Genomic DNA, 17,913 nt, shown 5'->3' on the forward strand with positions numbered 1-17,913 from the left:
CAGAGAACAGTCATTAACAATGACAGGGGAGGTTCTAACACACACAATGATTTTCTCAAACTCATGAAGTCATGCATTCACACTTGTCTAATCTTCCTAAACCTGAAATTCTTCATTTACCATTGCTAATCAAATGCCACACAATTGCATACTAACACAACCTATGAATGAATATACTAACAGAAAAGTGTTATATAATTTTGTAACATGCTATGGTTAATGCCGAGAACTAGAAAAAAAAAGGGGGGGGGGGGATTGTGTTGTTTTCCTTAATTTTTCTTTAATTAAGAATGCCAATGTTGTTGTAGACTCTTTTTAGAGCTGAAAATGTTGAATATGCAATAAGCAAAGAGTTTAAGGGACATAGATAACAAAACTGATTTATAAATGTTTTTAGATGCTAGTTAAATTACCCTACGTCCTCTCACTGATTCTCTAATCGAGAATTGCTCCATTAACGTTTCTTTTGAACGTAAGAAATCACCGATACATTGAGCATTTCTCTAGTTCAAAGGCAGGTCACCTCGTAAAAGCGTTTCACTAATCAAGCGTGATGATTCACTTCTGCATTTCACAAATCACAAGAAGTATTGATCACCTCTCTTACAAATCACCAAACTAGAATAGTGAATCCCTCGCAAACCAGTCACCAATACAATACCAACTAGTGATGAAATCACAATAACACAAAATGAATAATATGTTAGTTGTAGCGCAACTCTTCTATTTTACTCTTCTTTTTTCTTCAATTTGGAGTGTAAATATAAAGGAACAAGAGACGTTACTTGATATGTATAATGGGTGTGAGGAAATGAGTTGAACAAGACATTAATTTAGAAGCAAAAACACAAAAGATGGAGACTGCCCATCCGATGTTCGCTTCCACGGTAACTTCCAGCGAACCTGAAAGACCAATCCACAATCTTTCTTGTTTTGTGTTTGGATTCATGTCCACTTTTTTAAACTCATTTCTAGATGTTTAAGCCATGTTTACAAGTTATCTTCAAGCATGTTTTACCCTTACACTTAAACCCTTTAGTTTTCACCAAAATAGAAACTTTACCTTTTATTTATGGGGTTATTTTATTGAATAGTAACCAACTTTTGAAAGTGTTCCAATTAACTGGTGTAATTGTTTGTTCTATTTAGCTCACTAAGTTTATTTTATGTTTCAACGAGTATTTTAACCGGCGCGTAGCGCCGGCATCGGTCGGTAAAACTCGGATGATGGTAAAACCAAAGCAGGTGGTAAGTCGATGCGAACTTGTCAGTTTTGGTTACATTTGTTATGGCATCGGAACTAAAACAAAAAATAAAACAAAACAATATAAAAACGCAGGTGGACAAATGGGGTGGCGTTGGTCAGTAAAACTCAGGCGTTGAGGTGATGAGTCTACGCAAGTTTGGTCGATCTCCGTCACCTCCATTACGGTACCGAAACTAAAACAAAAACAAAATTGGCATTCTGCCGGTTTTCGTTAAGTTCGTTACAGTACCGAAACTAAAACAAAATGAAGTGATTCTACGCGAATTCGGTCGGCTTCACTTAACAACACAACCATCCGGCCTACACCAAAGTTCATGATAAAAGGCAACCATTCTCACGTATACGTAAATATAAATAACACACTTGAAAAATAAATAACCAAAACCATAAACAACACAATTAGAAAAAAAATAACCATAAATAACAAATTTGATAAAAAAATAATCAAAGTTTACAAGATCACAATTGGATAAAAATAACAATAAATAACAAATTTGATAAAAATAATTAAAGTTGCACAAGATCAAGATTTGATCCTTAGTAGAAAGCCAGTAGAGCTACATTGCACAATCTACACAACCATCCAACTAACCCTAACATATATGCTAAAATACAAAAACATAAGTACATATACAAAAACAAAAAGAACACATTTTGTGACACCAAAGTTTTTAATTATACTAATTTATAATTATGGGTTTTTTACCTGAATAATAGGTCATCCATTCTATTTGGTATTTTATTCAAGTTTGTTTCTTCATTAATATGAAATTGCAAAATATAAAAGCAACAAAGAAAAAAAATTAATATAAAAAAATTTAAACGAATTTTAAAACTACAGAGAAATCTTGAAGATTTGTCAAAAAAAATTTAAAAAATGGCAAAAAACATATATATAAAATCTTTTAAAAAACTACTAATTTTTTTTATAAAAACTAAGAAAAATACTTAAGTGATATTCATAAATAGCGCATTTTAAGTATATATATATATATATATATATATATATATATATATATATAGACTACACGAAAGAAATATTTTAATTATGTAATGCTTAATAGAATGCTCAAACAGATCAAAATACACCAAAATTTCTAGCGTGTCAAAAAAAAAAAAAAGTTCAACATAGACCCAAACGAGTAAAAAAACCACTAAGATACACCCAAACGTGCGCAACTAGTCCAAAATACACCAAAATAAATGGGTCAACATAGGCCTAGATGAGTCAAAATACACCAAGATACAACCAAACGCGTGAAACTATTCCATAATACACCAAAACGGGTCAAAATACACCAAAATAAACGGATATATACACCCAAACGAGTCAAATAACCTAATCTACCATCTTGCGAGTCACACTTGTTGACTCTACTTTTTTATTTCTTCCTCTTGGTCTTGCCGTCTTTGGTTGTGGGTCTTTTTTCTCCTTTTGTGCAAGACCTGATGTGATGTTATGTCCAACTCCTAAGCAATTTTGACAAGTCATTTTTCTTCCAGTTTCAACTTTTTTGTTTTTATTCTTTTTCTCCAAAGGGTCTCTTTTCCTTTTTACCATCGGTCTATCAGGCATTCGCATTTCTTTTGGAGGTAGGGGTTTAATACCATTTGTTTTATGCCAATGCATATTTTCCTTTATCGGTTTTATACAATGTTTATATGCTTCCTTAAACATGTCCTTTTTAAACCAGGGACTGACATAAGTTTCTGGGTTTATGTTGAGGAACGCTAAAGCTGCTACCGTATGAACACAAGGGATGCCTGACAATTGCCATGATCCACAGGTGCAAGTTTGCTCTTGTATCTTCACTACATATGCACTTTTTTCACTCCTTGCTTCAAATATATTGTTACCACTTGGAATAACATCATAATTCCTACACAATCAACCAAAAAATATATGAAAATTAATAACAAGATAACAAAAACTTTAAGATATAACCATTACTTTTGTTTCTTTTTAAGAACTTCTAGTTTTTTCTAATTGCAGGGCATACTTCATGTTCAAAGCTTTCTGATTGTTTCGCTATTAAGAACATTCTACGCATCACAAATCTTCTAATATCTTCTAACATGCTAATAATGGGCTTCCTTTGTGCGGTTCGTATGCGCGAATTAAAGCTTTCACTCATTCCATTCTCGAACGCATCGCATGCTCTACCAACTTCAAAAAAAGCTCTTGACCAAGTAATTGGATTTCTTTCTATAAGATGATCATATGCACCTTTGCTACTAGTTTTCAACTCTTCCATATGTCTTTCAAACAATTGCTTACTAGTAGAATTTACAGCTTTCCAAAACAAATTTTTAGATTGAAACCCACGAAATTTCTTTATAAAGTTAGCATAAATATGTCTTGTACACTGCTTGTGCTCGGCATTTGAAAATACATCCTTTACTGTCTCAATAATTCTCTAATCAATAACGAAAATAAAACATATAAGTTATAAATAACAACAAATAAATGGATGTGTAATAAGATCATAATACCTTATGTTGATCGGAAATTAAAGTTAGTCCATGTCCACCTTCCATTTCAATGTCATCCCGCAATAGATTAAGAAACCATGTGCAGTTTTCTTTGTTCTCAACAGACACAATCGCCCATGCTAAAGGAAAAAATATGATTATTGGAGTCTCTTCCAACAACCGAGAGTAATTGACACCTATTTTTCAGAAAACATCCATCTAAACAAATAACTTTCCTGCAGCCGCTAATCCATCCATCTTTGACAGCTGTAAAACAATATAGTAACTACCAAAATAAATCTCTCTATTTGGCATTGTTTCCACAGGCATCTTTACAGTACTCCCCCGGGTTTGTTTCCAATAGCTCAGTTTGGTAATATGAAAGTCTTGCGTAATGCTCTTTCAACCCTCCCTTATAGTCATTCAATAGCTTTTTCTTTGCTCTGTCACATTGACCAGTACTCACTCTGCATTGGTATATTTTCATGATATCCTTTTGCATTTCCCGGAAACTAATTTCTGGATTTTAAATTATTTTCTTGAAATATCTTTTTGCAATCCAAGAATATGTAATGATGCAGGCGTGTCCGGCCCATGTGTTTGTTTTATTTATAGATAGAGTTGCTAGGTCTTTTGTTTACGCAGTTGATTGTTTTTTAATAAAGAATTTGTAAGCTTTTAATCTTTGTTAACCGAATCATTCGATTCGAATAGTTTGAATGAAATCATTGTGTTCTTGAGCCATTTGATTGCTAGTCGAAACTACATCAGTTATGATGCTAGAGTAATAGCACCCATAATTTGAACTAATCCGATATGGTTAATGAGGAGGAATCATTGGAGTGAAGATTGGGAAATAAGTTACAAGATAATAATATGAAATTATTAGTAATTTTAATTCCCTTAATTTTGGCTAGCTTTTATTTGTTTCCTTTTTATGTGTAACCATTTTTATTATTTAAGAATGTCTAGGTTTATAAGGATTCATAGTTTTGAAGATTAAAAGATTGTAAAGAAACCTTTTTCTTGAACCTTTCGGTTCGTTTCTAACCTTTCTGTTAGAGGAAGTCTATGAATTTATCAATTGCGTTTGAGCCATTTGAGTAAAGCCGTGGATTCGGCATCATTACGGCTGTAGTTTCGACTAGCAATCAAATGGCTCAAGAACACAATGATTTCATTCAAATGATTCGAATTGAATGATTCGGTTAACAAAGCTTAAAAGCTTACAAATTCTTTATTAAAAAACAATCAACTGCGTAAACAAAAGACCTAGCAACTCTATTTATAAATAAAACAAACAATTGTGCCGGGCCAACTAAATGGCCCGGACACTCCTGCATCATGTAACAAGCAAACCCAAATGAAACTTTCTTGAGCATATATGCTTATCGTTTAATGATTTTATTTGAAAAGAATCATCAACTTTAATCCTAAAGGCCCAAAGCTGAAACGGACACTTCCACACTTCTTTTTTCGCATATTCCCATCGTCTTCAATTTCTTCTGTCCCGCATCTTACTAACAACCTAGCATGGTTGTTTACAGTGAACTGCAACCCCATAATCAATTAACATGTATTTCAGTATTGCAGGACTCTTAAATTTCATTAATAATATGGGCTTCACCAACTTCGATCCATATTTGGATCATAATAAGGATACACAACATCTACATCCTCATAATCATCATCCTCAACATCTTTTCCATAATCTTGTTCACTTCCACTCCAATCTTCAACAGAACTAAGATCAACTTCATCCTCATCATGTTGTCGAAACAAAGTAAATTCAAGAAAGGATCATTAACATTAACATCATCATTATCATGTAAAATATCTTCTACATTCACCTGACAAACTAAATTCAATAAGGATTCGAGAAATATATGAAATTAAAAACTTACAACACAACTGGTAAGAATCTAACATCATTATCAATTATTCAATTATTAAATCTGGATGCAAAAATCTATGTTCTCCTTTAATTTATTGTTTTTCTCTTTTTAAAGAAAAAGGCACAACAATTGTTCTTTTGTTAGTAATGAACCATCAGAGAGGGAGCAAAATGGAGTATCGAATAATATTATTATTCAAAGAAGAAAGGCATAGCGTGGATTGAACAAAGGCACAAAGTGGATTAGTATGGAATAATAATAATCATACTTTCTTGAAGAGGTAGGTCCCAGCAGAGCCCAGTTGGACCCGCAAGACTCACCTTGAAGAGGGACGTCTGCGCAGAAACCAACTGGGTCCGCAGGACCAACCATGCTCAGAGACGTGACGTCCTTACGCGCAGTACGCAAGCTGGTCCCGCAGGAAATGCCCCCCCGATGGTGAAGGACTCCGCCTGTCCCCGCAGCCTCGGATACAAGCCATCAGGGAAGGCCACCCGCGCAGCAAGGCTACACGCACAAGGCACTTAGCTCTCAATCACTCAGTGTCACCTGAAGGAATGAGCGAAGCCGGGAACTATCCCGCACAAGGGCAGGAGGGGGAATACTCCGGCCCAAATAAGCCAGTCCGTACGATACAGGAAGATCTTCTGTACTGTACCTGACGAGGTATGGGAAAAAGATCTGACTAAAGATACGACAGCTTATTGACAACAGTATGGCGAGCAGCATGCTCCTGTACTGTGTCACTATTAGCCGCTGCCTACTCACCAACTACTGCCATACCACGTGCGTAGCCGGCAGTTGGTGGAAAAGGAATAGTACACAGCAGGCCTGGTCTCTATCAGCCGCTGCCTACCCACCAACTACCAGCAGGGCACGTGCGTAGGCCACTGTTGGTGGAACAGGAACACTGTTGCAGCCGGCCACACCTCCTTGGAAACCTACCTTCGGCTATAAATACCACAAATGGTATGACCATCTCATCTTATCATATTATCATCATATTATACCTGATATCTGCTCTAGCAATCTCTTAATATATACTTATATTTAAAGAGCAATCTAGTCTGATTCTCACGCCGGAGGGTGGTCACAAGGAGGAACCCCCCCCCCCTTCTTAGTGACAAGCTCACGGTGTCTATTTTGCAGGTTATCAGAAGAACCATCTTCTCAGGGCCTAACCCCTCGTGGGAAACATCTATCTAACCCCCAGATTACCAGTAATCTGCCCGGGGTCCGGTTAGTGTTTCTTCATTGGCGCCATCCGTGCATAAAGCTAGAACTACATTTTTCTCCAGTTTTTTCAAACTTCCAAGATGGTTAAAGAAACTCCGGTAACCACAACCCCAGCTACTGGGGGGAATACCGGCAACACAGTTTTTACAAACACTACCCCGGTTGCCCAAGCCGGGGCAAGTGAAGTAAATTTTACGAACACTACCCCAGTTACACAAGCTGGGGCAAGTGCAGTAAATAATCGCTCACTGGGATTCACCGATACCCAGTTTGAGAAACGAAGACTCCCCCGCCAAACACTCGATGAGGTTAAGGCATGGGCGGAGGCACGTCAAAAGGAATTCCAAGCTGAGTTGGACGAACGCTTGCGTTCCGTCCAACAGGCCGACGAATTCGAAGAATACTGGGAGGATGACTCGGAGGAGTCCGACTCCGACGCGAACCCTCGCCATAGGGCAAAAGGGAAGCGTAAGGAAACGGACTCCCAACCGAGAAGGCACTTTGGACAAGCCTTCAAACCAAAAAGCACAGGAGGAAGTCTACGTGACTTCTCCAAAGCATTCAGACCAAACGTTGCAAATGCGGGAACATCCAAATTTGCAAGGGACATTGCGGAAGCAATCGCCCCAAAAAGTGCCAAACAAATGTCAAGCATAGGCACATATGATGGTATCTCTGACCCCGATGATCATTTGAACAGATTCATAGCGGGGGCAACCGTCAGTAGTTGGACGGAACCTACGTGGTGTTACATGTTCCAAATGACGCTTGTGGGGGCTGCTAGAGCGTGGTTCGACCGTCTACCGGTCAACCACATCTACGACTGGGCTGACTTCCAACAGAAGTTTAGCCAACACTTCAGCCAGCAAAGAAAGTATACTGAGGAGCAATGGACAATCCTCAAGTGCATTCGAGAAAAAGACGAATCTTTGCTAGACTTCATCACTCGCTTCAACTCGAAGAAGCTAAGTCTGGGTAACATTAGCGAAGATCTTGTTCGCGCTGCCTTTATCCAGGGCGCGAACGACCGAGAGCTCATCCGCACCTTAACAGGTAAAGATGGCATGCCATCCACATGGGATGCCATCATGACAGCAGCAAAACGCTTTGCGGAAACGGAGAAGCAACTGGGTAGAGATCTCCCACAGAGCACAAACCTCTACACCCAGAGAACAAGAGAAGACAACGTCCTTACCGCCCGATTAAACAAAAAGCGAAAGCTTGGCATTTGGCAGTCGAGGGTAAACTTTGACACCTCATCCGGCTTGCAACATCGGTTGGGCGGAAGGGATAATGTACATACAAACAAGAACTCCAGATGGACGCCGCTCACCAAAAGCGTCACCGAGATATTCGCCACCGAGGAGCTCCCATGGCCAAAGCCTCAAATAATCCGACATCGCCACAATGCTGATCGGAGCAAATACTGTGACTTTCACAGGACAACAGGCCACAACACCGAAGAATGCATAGACGTGAAGGACATGGTCGAGGCATTCATCAGAGATGGGACGCTCGCGCACCTCGTGGCGCAATGAACGCTGAGCAGGCTGATGCGTGTAGAACCCCAGCTGGGGAAAACACGAATAAAATTCCAGCTTCAATGTGGAGACTACATGCTGCGTAAAGAACGAGATCCCGAACCAGGTGCGTATCGGCTCGATGGCACTCCCATCCCAACAACATGGAAGGGAGCTCATTTACACAGTTTGCATGTAAATCAATTCCAAATTTGTAAAGAAAAGGCCAAGAGCCACTTCTAATGGAAACGATTCTCCTTAAAACATTGACGCTGATGATTTTACATTTTTATGAACTATCAACACGGATATGCCGGTTTTCACCGCATAAATACGTGGAAAGTCGTTGCGTGGGGAAGGCGGCAAAACCCGCATAAACCCAATAAACGACAAACCTTCACGCAGGTCAGTCGAAGGGGAAAAGTTCAGTCCCATTAAATGAAAGTGCCGGTCTATCCGCATGAATCATGAAAAAGGGAACTGAACACTAACCTATTGACAACCGCGCGTCGAACGGTTAATTTATTCAACACGAATATGCCGGTTTTCACCGCATAAATACGTGGAAAGTCGTTGCGTGGGGAAGGCGGCAAAACCCGCATAAACCCAAAAAACGACAAACCTTCACGCAGGTCAGTCGAAGGGGAAAAGTCCAGTCCTCCCATTAAATGAAAGTGCCGGTCTATCCGCATGAATCATGAAAAAGGGAACTGAACACTAACCTATTGACAACCGCGCGTCGAACGGTTAATTTATTCAACACGAATATGCCGGTTTTCACCGCATAAATACGTGGAAAGTCGTTGCGTGGGGAAGGCGGCAAAACCCGCATAAACCCAAAAAACGACAAACCTTCACGCAGGTCAGTCGAAGGGGAAAAGTTCAGTCCTCCCATTAAATGAAAGTGCCGGTCTATCCGCATGAATCATGAAAAAGGGGAACTGAACACTAACCTATTGACAACCGCGCGTCGAACGGTTTAAAACAGAATTTCTAATAAAAGATAAGGAAAACCTACACGCAGGTCAGATGGTAAAGTTTAGCCATCCTACTACGTGCAAGTGACGGTCCTACCCGCACAATCACGGAAGAGGAAGCAAAACTTCACACCTATCTACCACGTTCAAAGGTTAACTTATCCTCAAAAGATAAGGAAAACCTACACGCAGGTCAGATGGTAAAGTTTAGCCATCCTACTACGTGCAAGTGACGGTCCTACCCGCACAATCACGGAAGAGGAAGCAAAACTTCACACCTATTTACCACGTTCAAAGGTTAACTTATTCTAGAACACTTGGAAAATTGCTAATTTAAACTAAAGTATGCAAGTCATACAACGTTTACAAAGCAAGGAACCCAACGAAAGTAGCGGTCTTACCCGCAAAAAGATTTATATTTCACAATGGTTGATTACAAGAATGGCCGGGTAACTACCCGCCTACAAGAAAATAAATCTATACAAGCTAAATCTATCCTAGCAGCGGGAAGGGATCTTCAGGATCAGGCTTCAGGGCCACTTCCACTTGGACCAGCCCCATCAGTAGAGCGTGGCAGTTCAAGGAAAGCTTTGAGGATAGCTAGCCCATCATCAGCAGCAGCAACTTCGTTTACCTTCTCCACCACCGGATGCGGGAAGGCGGCGTATTGATTTACTGCTTGGTCATATATGGCTTCAGTATCTACATCGAATAAAGGGAAGTTGGAAGGCGGGATGCCTTTCTCAACGAACCCTAGACCAAGCAGGAAGCCGGCCTTTTCCCCATCCTCGTGAGAAGCGTTGAGGGCTGCGCTCATAGCATCGTCGTAAGATGTCTCTGAGAAGACCCGATGCACAACCTACAAAGAAAAATACAAGTGTCAGAACCTTTTCTATTTATAAGGAAAAGCGTGAAGACATGAGGTTAGACTTACCTGAGACAACGCTTCTCGAAGAAGCCATTCCTTGGCAACCAGAGCCTCTTGGAGGGCAGCTTGAGCTTCGTTACGGGCGCGTTCGGCTTCATTCTTGTTGAGGTTGGCAAGCAACACTTCTTTAGCCGCAGCCTCTTCGACGCCCTTTAGCTTACGCTCGGTATGGTCAAGCACCCCCATCTGGTCCAAGATTTCTTGAAGCTTCTTAGCATCCTCCATCGCCAAAGCATCATGAGCCTGCTGGAGAGCCTCTAATTTGGCTTTAAGTTCTTCATTCTCCACGCGCAGAGGCTCAGCAACAGCTTCAGCCTTGGTGGCCCTCTCGGTTGCGTTCCTCGCAGTTTCCTTAGCCAGCCGAAGCTGTTCATTAACAGCTTGGGCAGCCTTGGAACGGGCCTCGAGTCGTGCCTGAACTTCAACCTCAAGGGCCTTGAAGGCCTTCTCCTTTTCCGCAGCTATAGCGGAAAGCCTTTGGTTCTCCTCCCGGATGGCCCGCGCCTGAGCAACTTCTTTAAGGCGAGCTGCTTTTAACTTGTCGTTTTCACGACAAAGCAGCTCGACGTGCGGCTGCATCCGAGCAAGGAGAACCCGAAGCTCATTGGTTAGCCTACCCTCCTGGTAGCTAGCCATGGCTTCCCCCAACGCACCACTAGGAGCAGCGTGACGAGCCCATTCCACGCACTCCACAGGGGTGCGAAGGGTTGTTCCTCGGCGAATGTTCCATCGTGGAACATACACTTCATTGGAATCCGACACTGCAAAAAACAAAAAGCAGTTAGGAAAAGATGATAAAAAATATATGTAAAAAAATGGGCCAAAAGAACCTTACGCACCTGTAGGGTCAATTACAGGCCGATAGCCGCCGAACCCATCACCTGAACCCAACGGAAATCCATCCAAGAGGTCAGGCAGATGGGAAGGTGGCGGAGAGATGCGAGAACCCCCATGCGTACCTGATGGATCGGCCGTCGTTGCCGATGGCGGAGGCATCGTAGCAGCCGCCGCGGTCGCTGCCGCGGAATCCGCAGCAATCGTAACCGCCGGCTCAGTGAAAGATGCTGTAAAAATCGCACTCACGGCCGGCGGTGACGTCACCTCGGCTGGAACAGTCGGCTCAAAGGAGTGAGCAACTGAACCAGCGGGCGCAGGCGCAGCCGCCTGGGTCGTCGCCTCAGGTAGGCTGACCGGGCCTACCGTCATTGGCGTGGAGGTACCACTCTGCGCTCCACCCTGGAATGCGTCAACATCCACGCCTGCGTAAAGAGGATAAGTGTTAACGATACTAAGCTATGAAGATAAAAGCAAAAGGAAGTTGTACTTACGGGTTTTCTTGAGCCTGAAGGTACGGAGAGGCGGGGACGAACCAGATGGAGCCGGCCTCTTTGCGCCGGTCACCGTCGTCTTCGTGGGCTCTCCGGAGGTGACAGTCGCAACCTCCGGAGCAGTGGTCTTTTCAACACCGGGATTCCCCGCCACCTCTTCGCTCTCAGTCTCCGAGTCAGACAGAGGCACCGGATCGGCAGTGGAGGCCACCTTCTCCTTTCCCTTCCCGCCGGCGGCCTTCTTCTTCCGCACCAACGGAGGACCATCTGCGGATTCCTCATCAGAACATACGATTAGAGGAATTCCAGCAGAGGTTTCAACATTGAGGGGTCGAGGGTCAAAGAGTGCCTTACCTGGCCGACGGGCGCTAAGGATTTCATGGCCTAGCGGATAGACCTCCACGAACCGATCCGCAGTTTGTTCGAGGATGGGCAACTCGTTCTCGTCTAGAGCGCGAGTACCCATTCGAGTGGGACCGTCAGCCTCCCGCGGGTTAAGGAGCGACTGCAGGTCGTTCCCCTCTGAAATAAACAGGAAAAAAAGTTAGAAGAAATCCAAAATCAACAAAAGGGAAAAAGGCATACCGTAAGGAACAGAGTTCGAACCGTATTCGAGGACGATCGGAATCTTGCGCGCATCAGCCTCCTTCCACACCCAGCTCATCCCCAGCATCACCATCCCGGACTCCGCAAACCGGTAAACCGGAGATTGGACCCGAGATATCTTCGCAAACCATTCCGCCTCCTGGTAGCTGGAGGCGTGAAGGCTGGGAAGTGCCTGCCCGTTCTTGAATTTCATGGCAATGGGGATGGCGCGGGCGGATATGAAGAAGAACTCCCTCTTCCACGCGCGAAGACTGCGCTCGGTCGCGCAGATCTTTAAACCCTTAATCCGGGTTGTCAACGTGTACCACCCCTGGATGCACCTCCAAGTGTAGAAGGTCATCAGGCGGTCAACATAGGGCTCAACGCCCAGTATCCGGCACACCCACTCGAAGTGGCGAATCTTGGCGATCGCCATGGGGTGCAACTCGGTCAGATGAACACCGTGCCTCTCGAGGACACGGTAAACAAACTTTGTCAATGGGAACCTAAGATTCCCATAAACAAAGAATGCTGCATAAACCCCGATCTTGCCTCTGGGGGCATCGTACACGGTCTGATGGGGTTCAGGAAACTCAGGCTCGAGGGACTCAAGCATGAACTTCCTGACAACATACCGGTACAGATCGCCGGGCAGAGCACACTGGCACTCGCCAGCAGTACTCTTGTCATCGGCTGTGGATTCAACATCACGAGACATCTTGTGAAGGAAAGAAGAAAACGATTTCGGGAGAATGCTTGCCTGAAAAGGGGAGTATTCGCCGGAAATCGCTTAAAAGATGAAGAGAAGAGTGAAAGTGTGGATTACAAAGAAGCCTCTCCCCCTTTATATACTAATCGCAATTAATGCGATGAAATTAATGCGGAGGAGAGAGAAATCGCAGGTGCAATGAAACTATGACACGTGGCAAAAAGCAAGCTGGCAACAGCTGTTGAAAGGACGCGTACCATTAATTTCGCGGCCACGCGCCCGAAAAATCGCGCCCACGCGCCTGAAAAAGCGTCTGGAATGACCATGTACTGTCACGTCACCATAACTTCCTGCACGTCCTGACAACAGTCAGAAGAAACCGTCGCACGACGTTTCAGAGTTTTGGACTGTTCTTATCTTTCCACCAACTCTTCGAATTTCAAAATTCAAAATTCAAAAAGATTCAAAAGTAGGCGGGAAAATACCCCTTACCTTGGCGAACAAGTAACCGTAAGACGGCTGCGGGTACAGTGTTAAGGCAAAACCCTTCACATACCTAGCACTCGCAGGGAATTGAAGCCAAGTAAACCTTGGCGAACAAGTAACCGTAAGACGGCTGCGGGTACAGTGTTAAGGCAAAACCCTTCACATACCTAGCACTCGCAGGGAATTGAAGCCAAGTAAACCTTGGCGAACAAGTAACCGTAAGACGAGCGCAGGTACAGTGTTAAGGCAAAACCCTTCACATACCTAGCGCTCCGCTGGGAATTGAAACCAAGAAGGATCTTCTGGGCAATGCTTGCGGAAACGGAAATAACATCCCCGCATAGCGGGAACGTCGAGAACTACGTTGTTTGAAGCTCCAGGATGGAATTGGTGGTTTTAACATAATTGATCACTATGTTCAAAACTACCAAAACCTCATGGAGAATCCATACAAGTGGGACTCAACGCTCCTGGCTTGCGAGGAGGTTACAGACCTACCCGCATCATACCCAAAGACCAAGCAGGAAACTCGGGAATTTCTGCAAGTGACAAGGACTTCCGCGGGAGGAATCCCCATGGAAAACCTTAAAAAACCCTTTTCAAAACCCTCTGCTTAAAGTCCAAAAGTTCACCTCACTTTATTAAACACTCATGAGAAGAACATTGGACTGGGGGGACTTGAAGAGGTAGGTCCCAGCAGAGCCCAGTTGGACCCGCAAGACTCACCTTGAAGAGGGACGTCTGCGCAGAAACCAACTGGGTCCGCAGGACCAACCATGCTCAGAGACGTGACGTCCTTACGCGCAGTACGCAAGCTGGTCCCGCAGGAAATGCCCCCCGATGGTGAAGGACTCCGCCTGTCCCCGCAGCCTCGGATACAAGCCATCAGGGAAGGCCACCCGCGCAGCAAGGCTACACGCACAAGGCACTTAGCTCTCAATCACTCAGTGTCACCTGAAGGAATGAGCGAAGCCGGGAACTATCCCGCACAAGGGCAGGAGGGGGAATACTCCGGCCCAAATAAGCCAGTCCGTACGATACAGGAAGATCTTCTGTACTGTACCTGACGTGGTATGGGAAAAAGATCTGACTAAAGATACGACAGCTTATTGACAACAGTATGGCGAGCAGCATGCTCCTGTACTGTGTCACTATTAGCCGCTGCCTACTCACCAACTACTGCCATACCACGTGCGTAGCCGGCAGTTGGTGGAAAAGGAATAGTACACAGCAGGCCTGGTCTCTATCAGCCGCTGCCTACCCACCAACTACCAGCAGGGCACGTGCGTAGGCCACTGTTGGTGGAACAGGAACACTGTTGCAGCCGGCCACACCTCCTTGGAAACCTACCTTCGGCTATAAATACCACAAATGGTATGACCATCTCATCTTATCATATTATCATCATATTATACCTGATATCTGCTCTAGCAATCTCTTAATATATACTTATATTTAAAGAGCAATCTAGTCTGATTCTCACGCCGGAGGGTGGTCACAAGGAGGAACCCCCCCTTCTCAGTGACAAGCTCACGGTGTCTATTTTGCAGGTTATCAGAAGAACCATCTTCTCAGGGCCTAACCCCTCGTGGGAAACATCTATCTAACCCCCAGATTACCAGTAATCTGCCCGGGGTCCGGTTAGTGTTTCTTCATTTCTGTTCAATCAAAGGAGAAGGGCAAATAATTTATATCAACCTACTTCATTTCAACTTCTCTCCAGGTCAATATCAACCCTTTTGTTCAACCCATAATTTATATACGAAGAAAAGTTAAATTAACAAACCTCTCTACTGGGTTTATGGATTAGTAATGAAACGAGGTCGACATCTTTAGCAGGTGCTAAATTAAAATCTAGTTCTTCGGTAGATATCAAATAGTTGAGGTCGATGTGTTCTTGATTGGACGATGAAGCTAACGATCGGTGGTAGGAGTTGGACGCCGGTAGTTGATCGATGGTAGGGTTTGATGGTCGGAGATGTAACTGCAACAGGAGTCGATGCTTTGTTTTATTTATGTTATTTTTTTTATTAATTTGAAAAAAAAGCCTTAATTTACCTCCTATCTAGGTAAAAAGCCTAGGATTGAAACATAGAATAAAACTTAGTGACCTAAATAGAACAAACAATTACACTAGTGACTTAATTGAGACACTTTCAAAACTTGGTTACTATTATGTGAGATAATCCCTTTATTTTTTTAAAAGCATAGATAATGCATTCCATTTTTGGTTTCCCTTTTAAGAAGTTTGACGTCTTCAATTGAAAAACATTAAAACTTGTTGTTGTTGTTGTTGTCGACTTTCTTGTGTATTTGGCTATCATACTCCCTAAATTTGGAGAGCCGTGTTGTCTCATTTCGATTAGACTATGCTATTTTAACCTAATTTGAATTTCAAAAACCAATTTAAAAACATTTTGATTATATAAGAATATTTTTATTAAAAGGAACTTATCACGATTTTTTATAAAAATGTTTTTTTAGTAAAAATCCTTTTACTTATTAATTTTGTTGTCTTGTTTAAGGTTGATTTGATATCTCTTAATTAACATTTTTGTATCGAGTCTTCAATCTTTATCATGGAACATTTCTTTAATGCTTGTATTTTTGGATGCGGTGAGTTTTGCTTATATGTATTATAACCAATACGACTTAAGACAATACATTAAGTGAATAGTCATGTATGGTGTATAATCATTCTTAAGAAATAAGTATCATTGCAAGGTACCTAATCTTAAAACATTATCAAAACAAGGTTAAATTGCATTATTATCCTTATACCATCAGTTAATATTTGGTTTTGTTCTAATATTTACATGCTAGGTGTTGCCCCTATTTATATGCTACCGTAAGACTAAGTACTCTTGATACGTAAGTCCCTCATCCTATTTAGAGCATCTATAACAATAAATCTCTACAAACTACCACATCAACTATACATTATATATCAAACTTTTTTCAAAAACACTTATTTTCTTTTACAACAACAATAAAACTTTCGTAAACGGTCACATCATCACCTACTTCTCCATTTAATTTATATATTTAATCAATGAACTTTTATAATATATTAGTCATTGATATTTGGTATAATATTTAATAATAGACTACAATTTGCCCCACCCACCGCACCTAGCGGCCACCCCCAACCTGTTGAAAAATTAAATAGAAGTGTGTGTGAATGAATGTTTTAAAAGTTAAAGTTGTAAAATCTTGTCCCATATCGGACGTGGAACAAAATGAGAAGTAGTTTATAAGATGCAATCTTCACTACTCATTTGAAAATTTGTGATGTGTTTTACTACAACTCCTACCTGCGCGTAGGGGGCGGGGTGCAAAATTGGGTTTCCGGTTTTGCATTTGTTTTTGAGAATTTCGTAACTGAAGTTGGTCAAATGATTTAATGATAATTATTCTCTTAATGATTATTATTATTAATTTCGTAACTGATAGTAATGATCATTAAACAGTAATGATTATTATTTTCTGTTTCATTGCACTAATGATGACCATTATTATGATAATTACTAAGTATTATTATGCACTAATGGTCAATAATAAGTTACAAGTTTTATTGTTATAAAACTAGATGAAATGTTGCAGTTCATATGACCAGAAAGACACACAACTCTCTCATCCTCTCCGCTGCAACATCATTGCGGTTTCATTTCAGACAAGTGATCAAGTCCGGCAGTCCGCTACTGCTTTGAACCGGAGTACCCTAGGAACAGACCGCGAATCTGTTTAATAGAATTGTGTCAAACACTAGCCCGGTTCACCGTTATCATTTATTGTTTCCAATTATTTGTTTCCGGTTCTACTACAGGAATATCCAACACAACCTACCCCGAGCCAACAAAGTTTACCGGAACCAAGTGTTCACCGATCTCTTCCTTTTTAGATCATGAACACAAATCTGGATTTTCTTCAACTCATTTGTCCTTAATTGAACGAGGTTTGATCTTCGATTTTCATCCTCCAATTTTTCCATAAAGGATTTGTCTTTCTGATTGAAAAATTAGGGTTCATTGCGATTCCAACTTAATTAGGTTAAATAGGCGAACCTTAATTTGAAGATGAAGGGACTTCTTGTTGTACATGCTCTTAAGTAATTTTCCATATTTGCATAATTTGATGGGTATATATTCCTTAGTTTTGCTTAAGTTTGATAGCCTGCACATATTTTGATTAACGCATTTCACGATAGTGATGCACCTTTCATGATCCAACATTATCTTTATATATATTTTGATTATTAAAGATGTAACAAGTCAGCACACTAGCAAGAAGTTAACTTGACATAGTTCACGTACATTGCTGCTTGAAAGAAACACTTATCGAGTTGATTGATCTCCAAGCACCAAAGCTTAATAACCCCAAGTGAAAAGAGTTCTAGGGTTTGCTACTACTTATAATTCACATAGATGTATATGATTCAAAACAAATCACTTCCAACAAGACGAGGAATAGTTCACTATAAATTAATTTGATGATAACAATGCAACATATT

General features: G+C 41.8%; 1 protein-coding gene across 1 annotated transcript; it reads right to left on the reverse strand.

Annotated features, from left to right (window-relative positions):
- Positions 1-2,606: 2,606 nt before the first annotated feature.
- On the reverse strand, positions 2,607-4,069 carry LOC143615149 (uncharacterized). The gene is made up of 4 exons (XM_077088359.1): positions 4,030-4,069; positions 3,761-3,936; positions 3,308-3,684; positions 2,607-3,147 (listed from the first exon to the last, which is right to left on the reverse strand). The coding sequence occupies exons 1-4, from the start codon at positions 4,067-4,069 to the stop codon at positions 2,607-2,609; spliced, it is 1,134 nt and encodes a 377-aa protein (XP_076944474.1).
- Between the last annotated feature and the right edge of the window lie 13,844 nt (positions 4,070-17,913).

The sequence above is a fragment of the Bidens hawaiensis genome, unplaced genomic scaffold (assembly GCF_021521415.1).
Source record: "Bidens hawaiensis isolate Kalapana, Puna unplaced genomic scaffold, B.hawaiensis_p1.1 tig00002306_1, whole genome shotgun sequence".
NCBI lineage: Eukaryota > Viridiplantae > Streptophyta > Magnoliopsida > Asterales > Asteraceae > Bidens > Bidens hawaiensis.